Raw genomic sequence first — 20,619 nt, 5'->3', positions numbered from 1 at the left:
TCTCATTCCCTCCAACTCCATATTGAAAAGTTTAATTTCCTGGTGAGTACAGCTGACAGGCTGGAGTCTCCCTTTCTCCACCCAGCTGCCACCCATAGGGTAGAAGCCCTACTGCAGGACTGGTAGGCCAAGAATATGAGGTCCCAATCATCCTCAGCCCAGATCATTTGCAGGGCAGAGATTCCAGGCCAGGAGAGGCGAGCTGAGAAGATCAGAGGACTGCACCACACCAGCATCCAGAAAAGTAGATTAGAGGATTTTGCTTAGGGATGGCAATTCAAAAGAAAAGAAAGCCCCCCGCCCCCACAAAAACCTGACTTTATTTGATACAGAGGGTAGAAAAGTGCAAACATAAGGATCCTCTATGAAACTACAACTCCTATTAAGAGCGTGTCTATATAATTCCAAAGTCTACCCTTATTCCATAAAATTACACTGTCATTAACAAAAGAAAATGAAGTGTTCACAGTATGGTATTATCAATTAACTACCTTCTCTTTGGCATAACTTAATTTTTAGAGGGTGAAAATACCTAACTGACAGGAAAAGTCATGAGGATGCAACTGGGTGATGTACATAAGCAATCAAACACATCACCCAGGGCATAGGCACTCAATTAATGTAAGTAAATCTAGCATTCCTTCCCCACTAAAAAAAAAAAATATATATATATATATATATAAATATATATATAAATATATATAAATATATATACTAAATATATATAAATATATAAATTTATGTATGTATAAATTTATATATAAATAAATTTATATATAAATTTATTTATATTTATAAATATATATACTAAAAACATATATATAAATATGTATATAAATATATATATAGAGAGAGAGAGAGAGAGAGAGTATATATATATAGAGAGAGAGAGAGAGAAAGAGAGAGAGAGAGAGGGAGAGAGAGGAAGTGCAAGGAACATACCTGTCTGGCATTCTTTGTTTTGGGTATGTGGTTTGCAAGAAGTGGCTTTAGTCTGTGTGATAGGTTTACATAATAAAGCTTTATTCTTCAAAAGTCTTGGGGGCTGGGAAGGTGGCAGTTTCAGAGCATCTGTTTGTGTACTTGCCTAGAAAAAAAATCAGAAACCAAAGAGGTTTCAAAAGCTTATCATTAATTAGAAGAAATACTATAATTTCAAAAGAAACACTATATTGGAATTACATGGAAGACAAAGAACATAAATATTCAACTGAATATGTAAGAAATACAATATTCCTGAAATACCAATAGCTATATAAGAATATTTTGATAACTATATACTGACTCTGAATGTATCTAATTACCAATTCTATTTACCAAGAAAAATGCTATTTCTATTATAAGACATTGCTGGTCAATCTGGCTATGTTTAAAATGAGAACTGTTATTTCCTGACTGAGATGAGTCTTAAAAGACTTAGGTTCAAGATAACTAGAAATAACATAAACACTTATGATCATTTAAGTAACCTAAAAAAAGATGATGTGAGAGTTATCTAACAGACCAGGACACTTCAGAACTGCTAGTATTCTAGTTGTAAATTTTTCTCCAATTAATTTTCTTCTAAGAAACAAAGCAAAAATTATCGAGGAAAAAAAAAGAATGCTTACTTAAGGATAATCTGCTCTGGGTGGAAACAAACTGTATTTTATAAATACTTTATTTACAATCTGACTACATTACAAAATGTCCCAAATACCTTTATGCCTGAATTCTGTAAAATTTTATTATCTACTATTAAAAACAACAAAAACAAACCAACAAAAATAGGCTTCAGTAACTATGCAGAGATAGCAAGTATTCAAAGAAATCAAAGTACATTAAAGACCTAATTAAATAACCACAATATGAATCAATCAATAAATAACCAGAATATCTTATTCCTAAACAAAGGTTATGAGCTTATGAAAATTATTTTACATAACAAAGAATAAAGCATGGAAAATTAGCATAGACATATTCATACTGTACAAAACTGGAAAATAAACACAGTAGCAAGCAATACCAGTTAAAAGAATAAAACTTACATCCCCAATGATTTTCGCTGTTACTGTTGGAACTGCACCTAATATAAATTAAAATAAATATTTAGGATCTTACACAATTATTTAAACATAAACAGCAGCATTTAAAGCTGATGGTGGGATAACAGACACAAAATCTCCAAATAAAAACAGGTATTATCTTAATTCATGGGAAGACTAGCATCTAAAGTATCACGTGTGAAAAAGGGACAAAAACATTGTTTAGTGCCCAACAGCCCACAGAGAGCCACCACTCATAATATAAATGTGTCAAATATTTGAAAATGACCAGTGATGGAAAAAAGACAGAACCCCTGTACTCAACCTCAAAAGGCTACATAAATGCTTTCAAATCAGACATACCTTGTAAGACACTGTTAGAATTCACTGTGGGCTGAGCAGCAGGAGCACTGGCTAATGATACCACATTGGCTATAACTGGAGTTGAATCTTTTCTTAGAGATGGGGGCCCTGCTGAAGCAGCTGGCACCATGGAAATACTTGCTGATTAAATAAACAAAAATAAAAAGACCTCATGTAATTTATATGCACATACATAGAAACCAACATCTCAAGGAGGTTAAACAATGCTTTCAGTAAAGTTAAATTCTGTCAGAGCAAAGAATCACGTTAGGATTAACTGGGGTTTTTTTTTCCTATTTTTTAATTAGTGAAACTTAGAAGTATTCCATGTATTTTCTCTTGTAAAACTACACATGTGGTGTATTTAAAAGGCCATGTGGGGGCGCCTGGGTGGTTCAGTCGGTTAAGCGTCCGACTTCAGCCCGGGTCGCGATCTCGCGGTCCATGAGTTCGAGCCCCATGTCGGGCTCTGCGCTGATGGCTCAGAGCCTGGAGCCTGCTTCCGATTCTGTCTCCCTCTCTTTCTGCCCCTCCCCCGTTCATGCTCTGTCTCTCTCGGTCTCAAAAATAAATAAACGTTAAAAAAAAAAAATTAAAAAAAAAAAAGGCCATGTGATTTATATTCTATGTCCTTTGTTACATTCTCAAATCCTTGTTTAAGGAAGTCAAGGTGTATATACCCATTACAAAATATTAACTGCCATTCTGTCCCATAGTTCTTACAGAGTTTATTTAATTCAAAATGTTCAGAGAAAACTAAATGAACTCCTTTCTACAAAGATTTAATCTGTTAAACAAAAAGGGATTCAAATGTTAATGTCATTTGAACAGAGTGAAATTTGCATTTCATGAAATTATTAACAACTGTTTAAAGTTCCCATTCTGTAGAACAGTAGTTGGTCCCTAGCACTGATCAAAGACTATAAAGTTTAATTTTACCTGCATTGTTTTGTGAAGGTGGATCACACATACTTTGCTGATTACAGAACATCAAGATACAAAGCAGGTTACAGAAATGTTTCATTTCTCCTCGCCATTTCAAGGACTCACTGAGTTTACCCTGTCGCTTACAACCATCACATTTGGCCATCTAAAAATGAAATAAGATAGTAAAAGAGTAAAATACAAATTATCTCTGGTCTGACAGAATAAAAGGAGTTCACACATAACAAGTGAGGAAATTAACTTAGAATTTAGAACATAAAAATGAAAAACATCCTAAAATGGTAAACATTTATCATTTTTCAAATCATTTACACTACATATTAAAAGTCACATTATAGGGGCGCCTGGGTGGCTCAGTCGGTTAAGCGTCTGACTTCGGCTCAGGTCATGATCTCGCGGTCCGTGAGTTCGAGCCCCGTGTCGGGCTCTGTGCTGACAGCTCAGAGCCTGGAGCCGGTTTCAGATTCTGTGTCTCCCTCTCTCTGACCCTCCCCCGTTCATGCTCTGTCTCTGTCTCAAAAATAAATAAACGTTAAAAAAAAAAAAAATTTTTAAAAAGTCACATTGTAAAGATGCCAATAAAGAGTAATTAAAAAACATAGTGAAATGAAAATAAAACCTATCTTCTTCAAAAACTTCAGAAGACAAATTCATTTTAGTTAAATAATAAATAGATAAAATGCTAATTTTAAACTCTTTAATGTCTTAAGACTGATACGTCTTCTACAAGGAAATTAAAAACAAAAAGAACATAACTTCAGTGACATTAAAGTCATCTTAAATCTTACATTAATACCGCAGGACAACATAATACATTTAATACTTAAAAGTTTTAAAATCATTACATTGCCCTTCATGCTACTTTAAAGAATAAAAGAAGGGAATAATGTGTGCCTTAATTTGAAAAACCCCAAGGATATTAATTTTAATTACCTGATAGAATAGAACTGTATATTTGGACATGCATTCTTCACAACAGAACTCTTCTACTTTCCCCCCCAAATTATTCTGTACCAATTTGGGAGATGTCTGTAAACAATAACTGCACATTTTACAGTGATTTCCCCAGCGTTTCGCCAAGTCATGTTTATAAAGCAATTTGCAACCTAAAAACAGGAAAAATAAAATTAACATTAGAAAAAAATTAATTAAGTACCTACATCTTTAAACTTAAATGCTCTAAGACAATGTTTTCACAGTTGGATCCTTACCAGTTAGTAGACCAAGAGATCAATTTATAGAATCTATACTATCATTTTCTTTTTCAAATAAAATAGGACAGGATAGTAAATACTACAGAGCATCACATATAATAAAAGTCAGTTTTGTTTCCTAAAACTTTGTTTTACTTGGGTAGGTGATAACATACTGGGTCACAATGTAAAATGTATTTCTTCTTTTGTGTTGTGGTCAAAAGGTTTGAAAGCCAATAGTCTAGGAGGTTAATCATGCACAGTTTTAGAATAAAACATTTTAAACATACAAAAAAGTCATCAAAATAGACAATCTACCTCATACTGATTTGTCTATTATATTCAGAAATATAATGACTATTTAAAACAATAAAAATATAATTTAGGATGCTACTAAAATGTAAGAAGTTCTATTTATTTATGTTTAAATGTTTGCTTTTACTTATTTATTTACTTACTTACTTGCTTACTTATTTATTTAGAGGGTGCGCACAAGCAAGGGGAGGGGCAGACAGAGGGAGACACAGAATCCGAAGCAGGCTCCGGGCTCCACACTGACAGCCAAGAGCCTGATGCAGGGGCTCAAACTCACAAACTGTGAGATCATGACCTGAGTCAAAGTCAGACACTTAACCGACTGAGTCACTCAGGTGCCCCTAAGAAGTTTCTCTTTAGAAATAAGCGCCAATAACTAAAAGAATCCCTATCAACCTAAAAACATGAAATGTTTTTCACATCACCACCATCTTCTGTAATACACTTCAACAATCTTTTCCTTCATTTTAACATCTATATGATATGAAGGACTAGCTCAGTAAAAAGCAAACCAAATGTAAACAAAACAAAAAGCTTTGTTACACAATGGATAAAACAGATAAACTTACAAAGTAACAGCTTAAATTATCAGTTACTTTTAAGAGGACCAACATGATCAGTAGGTAAGATGATCTTGTCTTTACCTTCACTACAGAATGACTTGTCAGCACCTGAGAATCGCACAGTCTCCTTTACAATTTTCTCAATTTTACAATATTCACACATTGCCATTACATTATTTATTTTCTTATATTCATCAGAACAATTCTTGCCACAGAACTGAAACATTTTACCCTGTAAAGAAATAATCATTAAGTACTAATGAAACATTTGGTTTATCTTTTGGAAATCCTTTATTCCCTCTTATTTTAAAACAAGTAGTGTAATTTTTAAAGATGAAAAGCTAGAAATGATTTTATAGATAGACCATTTTACACTCAAACCCTTTATCAGGATCCTATACTTTACCTTATAGTCAAGAAGTTCTGGCTTTGTGGCAAAAAGACGGTTACAGTGCTGACACTTGAGTTTTACAACACTTCGTGCAAACCCAACGTGCTGGGATTGGGCAGCAAGACGCTGGAGGCCAGCTGCAGCAGAGCTACTGATGGAGGTGGGGGAGACAGCAGAGGTATTACTCCCACCTGCTGACACTGTTGAACCTGTGGGAATGCTTACAATTACCTGGCCCTGAGACAAGGGCACTACTGAAGAATTCATTCCTGTTGGTTTGTTGAACAAATTCTGAAAAATGAAACAAAACAAGATAATCAATGTAATCATTTGTTCAGTCAAATGAGCACCGAGTGCCTAAGTCTGACAAGCACAATTCTAGGTACATAAGATACACCTGTGAACAGGCGACACTCCGTGCCCTTGAACAGCTTAGAAGTGAATGGATAGAGTGTCATTTATATGCAGAAACTAAAATAACTAATGATCTCTTTAAATTTTTTAAACTTTTTTTTTTTTTTAAGTAATCTCTACATGCAACATGGAGCTCGAACTCAGGACCTTGAGATCAAGAGTTGCATGTCTACTGACTGAGCCAGCCAGAGGCCCCAAACTAATAATCTCCTTTAAAAATAATATCCCCATGGGATGGCCTGGGTGGCTCAGTTAGTTAAGCGACCGACTCTTGGTTTCAGCTCAGGGCATGACCTCATGGTTCATGGGATAGAGCCCTGCACTGGGCTCAACAATAACAGTGCAGAGTCTGCATGGGATTCTCTCAGTCCCTCCCCTGCTCACACACTCGCTCTCTCCCAAAATAAATAAACATTTAAAAAAAAAAAAAGGTAAATTAAATAAAATAAAAATAATATCCTCCCGGGGCACCTGGATGACTCAGTTGGTTAAGCATCCGATTCTTGATTTTGGCTCAGGTCATGACCTCATGGGGGTGAGTTTGAGCCCCGTGTCGGGTTCTGTGCTGACAGCACAAAGCCTGCTTGGGATTTTCTCTCTTCCCGCTCTCTCTGCCCCTACCCTGCTCGTTCTCTCTCTCAAAATAAATAAATACGCTTTTAAAAAGTTAACAAAAAATAAAAGTAAAATAAAATAATAACATCCTCCCAATAGATAATCTGGGTAGTAACAGTACCATTTAATTTTACAGGAGGCAGTTAAATGACATGCCTCCAAACACATCAAAAATCAAAGAATCCAAGTGTAATAGGACTGAGAGAAAAATTCAGGCAATCCAGGCATTAGCAAACACCTAACAAGTTTATATACGTTATGGTAGGCAACTCACTGACAGGAGAGGAAGATTTCTGAAGCCGTACCTGGAAAGCTACCACACAACTGTAGCTGCAGAAGTTGCGTATACTTCCATCTGACATGGCTAGGTGATACTGAGGGATTGCTGAGGTTTTACAACTGTTACATTGAACTTGTACACCTTAGCAAATCAAAATAAAAACTAATGAGTAATATATACAAATGTATACAAATGTATGAGAAAATAAATATTATCCAATATATGAAATTCAAGGGCCAGGTCAAGTTGCAGCAACTGAAACTAAATCATGTCACATACAGACAAAAACTAACTTAACATTAAAAATATTTTTAATGTAAAGTTGGCACGGTAGATCTACCCTGAAACTACAAAATGAACCCTGAAATAAATCAGGTGTGGATAAAAAAAATACCTTAAAGAAGTCAAATGGAATTCTTTTGGTAAAGGGGAATGCACAAATAGGCAAGCAAATAAATAAACATAAGTTAAGCAATCAAGGCAATAGGTAATATTTTACAACACAGATCTGAAATATTTTAAACTTGCCTTAAAAATCAATTAAATCTGGACAAAAATCTGTACTATACAAAAAGCAATAACCATAATTTTGTCAACTATTATATATTTATATAGTTTATGAAACCAGTATTACCTGCAGAAGTAACCATTTTAACTCTGTAAGCAGATAAGCAATTAACAGAACAGAAAAGCTCTGTCTTTCCCAAGCTATTGGTATTTTCAATCATTTCTGCTGAGGATCTCAATGATTTGCAAAGCGCACATGGTGTAATTTTGGCTGATTTCTATTAAGAGAATAAAATAACATTCATTTTTACCAAATGATAAGTAAAAGCATAATTCTTTGAAATGTTTATACTTAACACTGTTGAAATATTTTAAATTAGTGGCTTTCAAACTTTTATGATTACAATCCTCAGTAAGAAATAAATTTTACAAAGTGACCCAGTACATACTTCTGAACTTTCGTGTTTGTGTAGTATACATGTATATAAAACTGAAAAAAGTTTCATAAAACAATATAAATCATGATAACATGTGATGCATTTTTATATTTTCCATTATATTCTATCTCATTAAAAAATAATGCTGAACACAACCTAGCAATTAATTTGGGAATCTACTCATTGATTGTAACTATAGTTTTAAAAATAGTATTTTTAAAAAATTACAAACAGGGAATTCATGCTCTTACACTATGCTAAAAATTAGAAGAACCCCCCTACAAAAGGTGCTATATGTGGCAATAAAATGTGATTTCAATAAAATTAATAAACTTATTAGGAAAGTCACTGCCAACTATTCTATCACTAACAACAACAAAGCACACAAAGCAATAAAGCAAGTACGCAATAAAGTGGGAGCAAACCTTGGATATCACAAATTTTCAAATATAAGCAATCGAACAGTCTATTATTATCTTAAGTTTGCGCTAAATTAGGGATTCAGCAGGGGTGCCTGGGTGGCTCAGTGAATTGAGCGTCGTCCGACTTCAGCTCAGGTCATGATCTCACGGCTCGTGAGTTCGAGCCCCGTGTCGGGCACTGTGCTGACAGCTCAGAGCCTGGAGCCTGCCTCTGCTTCTGTGTCTCCCTCTCTCTCTGCCTTTCCCCCACTCAACACTGTCTCTCTCTCTCTCTCAAAAATAAATAAACGTTAAAAAAATTTTTTTTTAATTAGGGATTCAGCAGCCAGTAATACTAAATACTACTAGTATATCATACATTCAAGATAACTTGTAAGTATATCCAGCATCCATTATCTCTGTGAAGTTTTTGCTGATAGTCTCATCCTGTCCTACCAACTAGAACTGACCATGTTTCCTCTGTGCCCCATTGAACACCATAATACTTCCACCATAGCATCTCTACTCAGTTTTATGTCTATCTCTCTCAGGAGACATGGAGCCCTTCAAAGCAGGAATCGCATCTAATGTTTGTTGAATGAATTATATATAAGGAAAAAAACAAAACAACAGATACGACCATTTTCAACATGCCAGGTTCTATACTAGGTGCTTTCCCATTCTTCCTTCACATAATCCTAATAACATCCCAGTGACAGTAGTAGTATAATACCCATTCACAGATAAAAGTTAAACCCAGAGAGTTTAACTGTTTATCCAAGGTAAAATTCTATTTGAATAGAGAATCAAGATATCAAACTGAGATATGCTTTACTTCTAAATCAAATTCTTTCTCTATACCACAGTACATATCACTATGTGAGAAATTTAATAAGTAATGGCTAAATTAAATATAGTAAATAAATTAAAATTAAGATGATTCAACCTATTTCTCCTTCTCTTGTGGAATATAAACCATCTTTGAATGGACTGAATCCAAGTAACTTTTAGTACTTGAAACAGTTATCATGAAAACAGTCTTTTGAACAAGGATAAACTCATGAAGATATTGGCTTTTTTTATCCCCTGTGAAAGCAAAAACAAGGAGTTTCTAAAGGAAGGAATAAATAGTAAAGCTAAGCCCCTTTAATGTACTTGAATAATAACAAGAAATAAAAGGAAACACCATATAATGTTTAAAATTCCAAAATCACTGCAAAGTATTAAGAATTTAAAAGGAATTTCTCAATTGACATTATTACATTCATGAATGTTGGTAGACTGTATAAAAAGTCACTATTTTAAGAAAAAGAATGATCAGCTATCATGCTACAAAAGAAAGGCATTGTAAAATAAACAAAAAAGATTATCATATCTTTGGATTTATGAATTCTAATTTTTGATCAAAATTTGCTAACAAATTACAAATATGGTAAAAACGAAGCTGTATTTGTCATACAGAATTCATTCAATTCATCTTCTATAAGCCTCATCTATTCACAAAATAATATATGACCTACATTTATTTTTTTCGTATTTCATGAAGAAAAGGAAAAACCCTTATAAACAAATTAATGGTAAGATTTTCAGTTTCTGAATTGCAATTTCAACTATATGGATCTGATTCAAGAATATGTACGTAACCTGGACCTTACCTTGTCCAATAAAAAAGTATATTATATGCAAACCAAATATATTTCAAAGAAGGCTACACACCAAAAAGATAAGACTGGGTATCTCTGGGAAATGCATTATTTTTCTTCTTTGTGTATTTTCAAAATATTATTCAAAAACATGAATCATATTTGAAATAAAAATGTCATGCCCACAAGCATGTATTTCAAATGCATGAAGAGAAATATGCTATTTACAAAACTCTATACCCGGGTTTTTAATAACATTCATTTGACAAATCCTATTTATATGTAAAGTACATCAATTAAGCTAATAATAAGATCTTAGTATTTCTGCCGCATTTTCATAAGTAAGTACTACCAAAAAACGTAGGTCCTCCTGAAATGAACAAAGACATCGGGGTTAGATACAGTCATGTACCTGCTTATACGCCGTGACACATGCTGAACTACAGAACTTCTTAGACTGGCCCTCTATCTGAAGCACGTGGCACTGCCCAGAGCCACTGTAGCAGTAGCCCCCACAGTTCTCACAACAGTTCATGGTGAGGTTGTTGGCAGAGCGAAACTTAGAGAAGCAGGCATCACTGCAAAGTTTATGTACCACATTCTGGTAATTAACTTCATGTCGAATCTAGGAATTAAAAAACAACAAACAAATCACAAGCACAGACCATCAAAAGCTGTTCTTGGGGTGCCTGGGTGGCTCAACAGGCTGAACGTCTGACTCTTGGTATTGGCTCAGGTCATAAGCTCAAGGGATCAAGCCCCTCATCGGGCTCTGGGCTGACAGCACGGAGCCTGATTGAGATTCTCTGTCTCCCTCTCTCTCTCTCAAAAGAAACAAACATTAAAAAAAAAAATCTGTTTTAAGCACAAACATTAGATTTCCCCCCCACACACCCCAATACAGTAAAAAGATGACTTACAACAGCATTCTTCTGACACATGCTGCATTTGGTTGAAATGCTATTCGTATTTATGGTGACAACAGGTTTCCTTTTCAGTTCGTATGTTGACAGACATGACTGACTGCAAAAATCTTTACTAGCTGTGGTATTTTCAAACTGGGCACTGATCACATCCTTTGGATTTAAAATGTCTCTAAAAATGATAACAAAGATAAAATAAGCCACAGTATCATTTGTATTTTTCCTTTTTTGTGAGTTAATAAGTAACACAGAGGCCATTACAGGTGTATGGAAAGGGCACTGTTACTTAAATGAGAAAGCCTCAGTTTTCCTGGATAAACTGATAAATTGCTCTGATCCTTAAGTTCTGTTCCATAAAACAGAACTTCTAACACATGACTTATTTCATAGAACTGTTGTGAGGATTAATATACTATATTTTAAGACTAACAGACTACACATCAAACAGTTCTCATTCATTATCTCTAGTAGGTGGGATTATAAGAGATAGGAATTTTCTTTTTTAGGCTCTTCTATATTTTCAAAGTACTCTTTAAAAATAATTAAAACTATTTTTAATTTTACATACACTTGAAAAATCAAAAAAGAAAAAAAACAAAACACTATCATTTAAGAGTAAAAATACAGGGCCGCCTGGCTGGCTCAGTCAGTACAGCATGCAACTCTTGATCTCAGGGTTGTGAGTTCAAGACCCACGTTGGGTGTAGAGATTATTTCAATAAAACCTTTAATGAATCAATGAATGAATGAATGAATGAAAATAAAAGTACATTTCAAGCTACAAAGTGTATATTCTAGCATGGTTATACAAAATAGAGTATTTCCATATCTAAATAATTTAATTTACAAGCATTAGTAGCAAAGGCAATGAATATTAAAACCTTTTAAGGCTCCCTACCACTCCACCCTTTATCTTACCCCTAAACCACTGTTCCTAAATAGTAGTTTATCAGATAGTTTAAGTGTAAAGCATTTTAAAAGCCAATGGGAAAACAATGCCTTGATGAAATTTTCCAAATAGTGTCTCTCTCATGAATACACATACACATAATAGTATATAAGCCATTATATTCATTCTTGCAACTTAAATTATACTAATAGAGCACTTTTTAGAAAAGATGACAAATATCTCTGATTCAATAAAAGATAATAGTAAACATAATGGGAATCATCACCAGGAACACCTCATATGCTGTAATGTATAACTTCATACCTCATCTTCTATACTTAGTAGCTCCAGGCACCTCTAGTTTCTGCATTTTTTTTTTTTTTTTTGCCTTCACAGTTATTTTTTAAGTAGATTTTAATATATTTCATTTATAGGGGTATTTACTGAGCACTAATATTGAGCCAGCCACTAGCTACATCCTGTATAAAAATATGGTACAAGCATGCACTAAAGGCGCTCACACTATATTGGGACAGACAAATGACATAAAATGCCATAACAGAAGCATTCTTAAAATATAAAAGTGAACTAATTATGAAAAAATATAATGCACAACAGAAAGAGAAATGAAGAAACAATTATTTCAGACAATATGTAACATGAAAGGCTATTTCTGCTATGTCTTAAATAGGAGTTTCCAGAAGGTTAAGGAAATAAGAATTGGGGAGCAGCATTGATCAAAGCAATAGAGTATAAAAGTAGGTATTTCTCACTCGCCTTAGTATGCTTAGCATCCAACTACATTACATCTTATCATAGATTTTATCTGATTCCAAACAGTAAAAATTCAGAAATGATACAGACAATCCCAAAATAGTTACTTCTCTATCATTGTATCAAGTAATTTTATCTAAAAGCATTAAAAAAATTACCCTCCAAATTACCTCTTTTAAGTAGGATTTTGAAACAGATTTTTAAAAACTAAGCATTAGGTCCTTATTACTAAGGAAACCTGAAAATTAAATGATGATTAGCTAAAATATATTTAGAATTTAGGTTAAATTCAAGATGCTAAGAAATATGGTTAATAAAAGATTAAGAAAACTAAAACGTAATTCAAAGAGCTAATGAGGTTTTTTTTTTTGTTTTTTTTTTTTTTTTAATCAACCTAAGTGCTGCTGCTGTATCTCTACTGGTCTATAAAAATAGCAGTGGCTATCAGGATGGAAATCTTTTCTAGCTCCACCCATTCAAATTAAATTGAAATCCTTCTTGGGCTCCTTCAAGGGATTAACTTACAAATTAAACCTGTTTGATTATATGGAGTGGCAGGGGCAGGCGATGCATTTGCCAAAATTAACCAGCTATGTGACACAGAGGAACTCTTTTAATTTCTTTGAATCCAATTTCCTTATACTTAAGGTACGATCCAATTCAACAATATTATAGTCAGATAAATCAGACCATCCTAAACTTCTGCAGTCTGACTGTGTAAGAGGAAAACAAGGGGAGGAATGGTTAAGTGGTAAAAAGGAGATAAAAGAGTAGTTCAGGAATAAAACAAAATGCAAGGAAAAACAAGACTGATCAGTGGTTGAGGACTGAGCAACAATAGAAAAGATATCCTGTAAAATGAGAAGGGGAGAAAAGAAAGAAAATGGAGAAGATCAGGCAGGTAAGGAGTACCTGAAAGGACAGTAAGAGGCAAATGGAAAAGAACGAGGGATTTAAAAAAAAAAAAACAAAAAAGGATAATAGAATACGTGAATGAAGAGGTAGAACAGTTAAGAGTCAAGAAATGACAGGATGAAAAAATGGAAGATTTATGGATAAGACCAAACATAACAAAAGAGAAATGCAATCTTAAAGGATAACCAAACTACATAAGATCAAGATAGGTAAGATATGATATGTAGGTAAAAATGACCTAAAATAAAAATATGTATGCACAAGAATTTAAAAACAAAGAAAGAGGGCACACATCTTAAAACTTCTATGGGTTTCTGAGATGCCTGGGTGGCTCAATCAGTTAAGCATCCAACTCTTGATTTCGGCTTAGGTCATGATTTCATGATTTGGTTCATGGGTTTGCACCCTGCACTGGGCTAGCCACTGACAGTGCAGACGCTGCTTGGGATTCTCTCTCTGCCTCTCCCTGCTCACACTGTCTCTCTCAAAATAAATAAAAAACAAAACAAAAAAACAAAAACCCCTTCTGTGAGTTTTCTAAGGTCATTTTGAAATTCACTGATAACATCTCTGAACTATCTAGGGCTATTATTATGAAAGAAGAAATAGAATCAAAATTTCAGAAAGTGCCTATCACTAAAGTAGAATTAAATAAAGAAGCATAAAAGGAAGTTAGATGAAATTGTCTCATGGCAAAACAGAAAACAGGAAAAAAAACCCCTATAAATATAATTTTCAAGTTGACTTAATCTTAGAATCTGATGATGAATATACTAGAATATAGAAAAGAGGTAAACACTTTCAAAAGCATGCTTTATAATTCAAACAGTATAAATAAAGAAATCTATTTTTGCTAAATCAAACATGAAACATAAAGGGAAGCCCACATAACTAACTTCCAAAAAGACTTCTAACCACATTCAAATTTCTTTCAAGTCTCTAAAATGCCTTTTTCCATTTAAACCAGAAGAGGGAGCATCTTTTTTCCCTTTCCAGAGAAAGGGAAGGATCCGCGTAAGGCACTATAAACACAAATATCTAAACTAATAAATCATGGTTTGAACAGTTTAATAACAGGCCAAAGTGTTTCAGAATGAGAGCATTATTCATCTTTTTCTGACCTATTTAAACAGTTTTAACAATCACCTTACCAAATCAGCCAAAATTAGTTCATATTCTTCAAATATATCAGGATGATCTCATCAAGGTCTAAGGTCATATTCTTTTGATATTAAACACTGAAATGGTACCTCTGAGGCAGTTCAGAGATATTGAGAAGATAAAAATATATATTGGAGTCCTTTTTTCTACACTGGAGTACTTTTAAAGATAAGAAAGGTATTAAATGAATTCCAATTAGATAACAGGATACATTAAATATTTTTGGATTTCAGTATCTATTACCTACAAATAAAATATTGTGGTATTATATGACCTAAGTGGTGTAGTTTTTGTTTTATGAAGCATCTCAACTAACATGGATGGGAAAGGCTGGTTTCAAAAACATCTCAATATATAAAAGGCACATTATTTATAATTAAAATAAGCTGAGCACCTAAGATCCAGAAAAACTGAAAGCAACAACATACTGTGGCAATTACCAAAAAATATGGAAATGTAGAAAACTAAACAATACACAGATAAGAATGAAGTGTTTTAAAAGGAAACAGAAGATAATTTAGAATTCTGCTATACTTTGAGCAACTTGAACAAGTTTTCTTGGTGGGAGGAGGTGGTGGGCGGGCAGGTGGAACTGTATATCCAGTGAGGCACAGTGTAGAACAGAAGAGCTGAGTCGACCCCTTCCTCTGGTAAGCAGTTTGCCCCTTCTGGAGGATTTTTTTACAACCAGAACAGGAAACTCGAACAGCTGTGGCTGGAACTGAAGGAAGCATTTTATTCATGCCAGATGACGCCAGTGAAGGCTGAAAGCCAGTAGTCAACTGTGGAGCTTAAAAAAAATTAAAAGAAAAATGTTTTACTTTTCATCATGAATTTTATGTATATATCCTTTCTTCCTCTTCCATAACCAGTCTTGAAACCCCAAACTAATTATCCAATATAAATGACAGCCATTCTAAATGAGCAGAGAACTGCCTAGCTTACTAATACAAGTAGATACTTCCTCTCACTCATACTGGTCAGAATAAATAAACATGATTCATTTACTCAATTCTGTTTCTTACCAAGAGGACTGCCACTGACTGAAAACACAGCACTAATTTTCAGTTCCCCTTCTTGAGTTTTTTGCTGTTGGCCATGACTATACTCCTTTAAAAAAGAAAATAAATAAATAAATACTTAGAGAAAAGAATAAATATAAAATATCTAAAGAAATCCAGACATTCAATAAGTTTTGTTTTGGCTACATGGGTGGGAAGGTGGGGAGGGGAATTTATACTACATTACCATTAATAAGAAATAATAGCAAGCAAACTATAATTGCAATAAGGGTATAATAGGTTTGTATATGCTGAGAAAGAAATAAAAAAAAAAATGAAGGAAGCTACCCAATTAGCCTTGTAGCACTACCAGATATTTAAATTATTTTTGACAATTATTATTACAGTATTTTAAGTTGTTGTTTATCTATTATAAAAGTAATACACAAACTATATTTTGTATTGTAAAACTATACAAAATTTAGACAAGCAGAAATAAGGAAAAATTCTAATCATATTTCTATCACACCAAAACAACCACCATTTTCTCTTGGTATATTTCTTTCCAGTCTTTTCCCCTCCTGTAGTCAGAGATTTTATTTCTCTACATAGTTGTAATTAAACTGAATATATCATTCTAGTAAAATGATTTCTTGATCACTTGAGTCAGTGAAACATTTGCATATTATTACATTTTACTCCAAAATCACTTCAAGTGGCTAAATGTCCGTGTTTTTTAAGTTGGAGTCCAAGAATCCCTGAGGTCTACAGATGTACTGTAGGGAGTCTGAGAATTCTAAGAGAATATTTTTAAAAACTGCATCTATTTCAATGACTTTTTTGGTGAATGCAAACTTATTTTTAGTCATGAATAACCACATATAACTGAGTTATACTACAAGTTTTCAGTGCTGTTATTTGCTTTAACAATTCTATTATTGCACTGTGAAAACTCTAAGTGCCAGATTTAACTTTTATTTTAATTAATTGCTTATCACACTGAAATCTGCGAAACCCCAGCAGATCTCTTATTCTTGGAATTCTCAGGCAACTCCAAAATATCCCCCTTTTTTTGTGGTTAAGAGGTATCTGGTACATTACTCAAGTTTGAGAAGTACTGATAGATGTGTATTATTTAATAGATATACCAGATTACACAGGGATCGGACTGGGATAGGGTGAGTGAGGCATTTGCCTCAGGCACAATGTTAAGGTACCAAAAATCTCAGTAATCAAGATAAATTAGTGTTTCAATGTGGCATTTTTAAAAATGAAAAAATGCAAAATCCATGAACAAAATAACAAAACTTAAATAAATAAAGACAGGATCAGTATTACTGATTTTTCCTTTGGCCTCAGTCTCCAATTTGATGGCCCTGCATAACATTATGAGATTATATGACCATAACCCAATGTCAGTCAGTCCATTTGTTTCCTCACATTTGGTATAATTAGAAATGCCATGATGAACATCTTAAGTGAATATTCATACTCTCATACTTAGCATTATCTTCTAAGGAAAGGATTCTTGAAGTGAAATTACTAGGTAGAAAGGCACACAGTAAATGTTCTTGATACACAATGACAGGTTGTTGTTTTTAAACTTCTGATTAGATTTATTCTAGCAATTTGTGAAAAGCCATTGAAAAGTCTTTCCCCACTATTTCATTTCAATCTGCAATTCTTTTTGTAATATCCACTTACAAAAAAGCATTATAATATAACAATATTAACCCTGTATAGCATGTTATCAACATTTCCTCAATATGTACTTTTAAAACTTTTTATAAAGTTTCCATTTCTATGCCAAAAATCTAGTTTTTACCTTTGTGACTCCTTCGATTCTTATAAAGTTCTACTTCCAAAATAAAACACTAAGAAAATGGTTTCATTGTTTCTAAAACAGTCCTTTCATCCAGAGGTCAGCAAACTTTATCTGCAAAGGGCCAGATACTAAATATTTTTTATTTTGGAGGCCATACTACCACAACTACTCAACTCTGTCCTGGTAGAGCAGAAACACCCATAGGTAATATGTAAATGAAATGAATGTGGCAATGATCCAATAAAACTTCATTTACAAAAACACTGTGCAAAAAAACAAAAACAAAACAGAAACACAGAAAGCAGGCTGGATTTGGCATGCTGCTGCTAATTTGCCCAATCCCTAATTTAATCCATCTGGAATTTATTTATTTTGATGTTTAAAGGGCTAGTCTTCTTTTTCTTTCTCTGAGTAGTGAATTCCTTCCATTCACTGTTAACAGAGCAGATTGCTTTGAAAATGTCTCTTTTGTGGCAATCTATTCTGTATCATTATCAGCCGTATTTTTTTTTTTAAATAAACTCTACCCCCAGCATGGGGCCCAAACTCAAGGCCCCAAGATCAAGAGTCACATGCTCCACCAACTGAGCCAGCCTATTTTTAGGATATCACACTATCCTAATAAACGTAATCATGAGAGGTTTAAGCATTTATACAATAGTCCACCACTATCAACCTATATTTTTAGAACACATGTCTAATGTTTGTGTGGATGCCTATTCTTCAAAACATTAGAACCTACTGATATTGTCATCGGAACTGTTATCAAAACTGTATCTTAATTTAGGAATAACTAATATCTTACATTTTTTTAAAACTCTCCATTCTATCAAATTGTCTTTCACCTGACATAAGTACTTTCTAGTTGCTCTGCCAAGGGGAATACCAAATATTTTCATCATATTCTCTGAGAAACAAGTGATTTACAGAAATATTGCTATCTTTCATATAACTAAAATTCAACTAGCTACTCCACTATACTTTCATGAACTCTATTAATTCTCTAATAAAGATCCTTACCAGTAAACGATGACAATTTTGTCTCCCCTTTTCCATTATTTCTTCTAATTTCTTTAACATGTACTGGGTCGAAAATCCAACAAGAGTTAAATAATAATGCTGACATCAGTAATTTGTGTTCTTTTAGTAATTATTAACAGGTTTCCATCATTTTACTCTTAAATTCAATGATTGTTATTGATCTGAAGTAGATATTTCCTTACCATGACCAAGAGAGTATCTATTACAAGAAATGCACAGTAAATTACGTGAGATGTCTTTCTGCATCTATCTATCCAGTCTTATTTGACCAGTTGAAATTATGTATTAAAAGATTTCCTAACATTGGCTCCTCCTGACATTCTTACATTATACAGTATATTAAAGCAAATTTCAAGTAAAAAAACCTTTTTTTAATCTCAGAAAACTCCCGAAAAAATCAATACTTATTGACATACTTTAATGGTCTCCAGTCAGCTCTTTTTCACTGTTCACGACAATTATTCCAAACTTCTGATACGTTCCTTAAGCCTCAAGTACATGTTACTTATATACTATAGTAAAATAAGTATATCTTAAGTACTCTACTTATAGACCGCACAACGCCTTCAAAGCAGAATCATGTTTATGTTAGTATCCCCCTAATAATGACTAACTTTACAAATATTTAATTATAAACAATGACTAATAACTTAAGTGAAAATCTGATGTCTTCAAAAACTTTCAGAAGGAGAAAAACAGGTTATCAAAACAAAACAAAAAAATCCTTTACCAATAGCTTTACCTTCCCTTTGTTTACCATAAAGGAAGAACTGTATCCGTATCCCAAGACAGTATTTTAGAAATGAAGAACCCAGTACCTATAGCCAAGCTAATCTGATATACCTTAAAAAAGCCCAGCATTTAATTACTGCATTCTACTTTCTAAAACTCTATGACTCACTATTGTGAAAATTTATTTGCTTTCCCATCATAATCCATTTACTTTAACAAGAGATAAAATTAGCTTTTTTAATAAGAGGAAAAAGAAAAGAAAAAAATCATGACGTTAATGTAGTATTCACTGAATTTCCAATTTTTAGAACCAATTGAAAAGGGGAAAAGCAAAAATAGGGTCTCTGGCTCTTTAAATTTTCTATTTTAAAAACCTTCTCCAGGCAGTTTTAAACATTAAACAACTTTTATTTATATATTGTTAGGATAATAATAAAATGACCTTCATTATGGCCCCATAATGGTTCCTTCCAACCTTTATGAACTTCAGTTCCCTCATCTACAAATGGAGTTAATACCACCTACTATGGCCTTCTTATACAGAAAGATGAGGCAACACACTACACACTGTATAGGTACACTGTACCTATAAAACACTACAGAAAATATAGTCACATGCAGGAGGGATCTGAATAAAGAAATGAAACTGCAAGACCAAATGATATTATGCTGATAACAGAGGTAGGAGGATGACAACTGGTGACCCCAGAAAATCATTAACTGATGAAATAATCAAGAACAAATGGGTTGAGTCTTTAAATATATATACACACATTTCAGCACCCCAGGTGATTTGGAAAGTAGAGCAAGTATGGAAAGTAAAGAAATTAAGACCAAAATGAATTGTGTAAAAAGGAGAATTAGGAAGTGAGCTGAAAGTAAAATTACAAGTTAAGCAAAGAGAAAAGCCAAAGGAGGTTTTGATAAGGTGCCATGAACCAAAGCTATGATCTTATTAAATCATGACAAAAGTTACTACTGGTAACTGACAGTCAAAAGTAAAGCCTGACCACAACTGTAAAACCTCAGTATTTTAAGAGAGTTAGGTTAATAGCACTGCTTTAGAAACTGTTAAAATAATATTGGGACTCCTTTCACCAGTCTATGGGAAATGTAAGAGTGAAAGCATTAGGCAGTACTGAACAGCAAAGAATACAGATTTCCAATGGTCATGGGAGAGAAATACCTAAAGGAAGAGGGCAATGAAGGAGAGGAAGTGGGGAGGGAAAGGGGAAGGGAAAGGGAACAGGAAGGAAAGATGAGGGAA

The 20,619-nt window shown here is 33.5% G+C and overlaps 1 protein-coding gene across 7 annotated transcripts in view; it reads right to left on the bottom strand.

Moving 5' to 3' along the window:
- The window catches only part of ZMYM4 (zinc finger MYM-type containing 4), a 145,994-nt gene that overhangs the window by 36,261 nt on the left and 89,114 nt on the right, over positions 1 to 20,619 (bottom strand). For 4 of the 7 annotated variants that reach the window (XM_086716427.1, XM_086716426.1, XM_025934032.2 and 1 more), the window contains 14 exons: positions 18,600 to 18,662; positions 15,779 to 15,863; positions 15,288 to 15,543; positions 11,012 to 11,186; positions 10,504 to 10,716; positions 7,738 to 7,888; positions 7,129 to 7,244; positions 5,810 to 6,085; positions 5,485 to 5,635; positions 4,266 to 4,438; positions 3,327 to 3,477; positions 2,388 to 2,528; positions 2,028 to 2,065; positions 943 to 1,087 (listed from right to left, as the gene is read on the bottom strand). In XM_086716427.1, the coding sequence (XP_086572553.1) occupies positions 943 to 1,087; positions 2,028 to 2,065; positions 2,388 to 2,528; positions 3,327 to 3,477; positions 4,266 to 4,438; positions 5,485 to 5,635; positions 5,810 to 6,085; positions 7,129 to 7,244; positions 7,738 to 7,888; positions 10,504 to 10,716; positions 11,012 to 11,186; positions 15,288 to 15,543; positions 15,779 to 15,863; positions 18,600 to 18,662 (2,134 nt within the window). The remainder of the gene's footprint in view (positions 1 to 942; positions 1,088 to 2,027; positions 2,066 to 2,387; positions 2,529 to 3,326; positions 3,478 to 4,265; positions 4,439 to 5,484; positions 5,636 to 5,809; positions 6,086 to 7,128; positions 7,245 to 7,737; positions 7,889 to 10,503; positions 10,717 to 11,011; positions 11,187 to 15,287; positions 15,544 to 15,778; positions 15,864 to 18,599; positions 18,663 to 20,619) is intronic. The other 3 variants (XM_086716430.1, XM_086716431.1, XM_025934042.2) reach the window with 1 other exon arrangement.

This window comes from Puma concolor, chromosome C1 (assembly GCF_028749965.1).
Source record: "Puma concolor isolate L17-30 chromosome C1, mPumCon1.1.hap2, whole genome shotgun sequence".
Classification (NCBI taxonomy): domain Eukaryota; kingdom Metazoa; phylum Chordata; class Mammalia; order Carnivora; family Felidae; genus Puma; species Puma concolor.
This window is presented reverse-complemented; position numbering and strand designations above follow the sequence as displayed.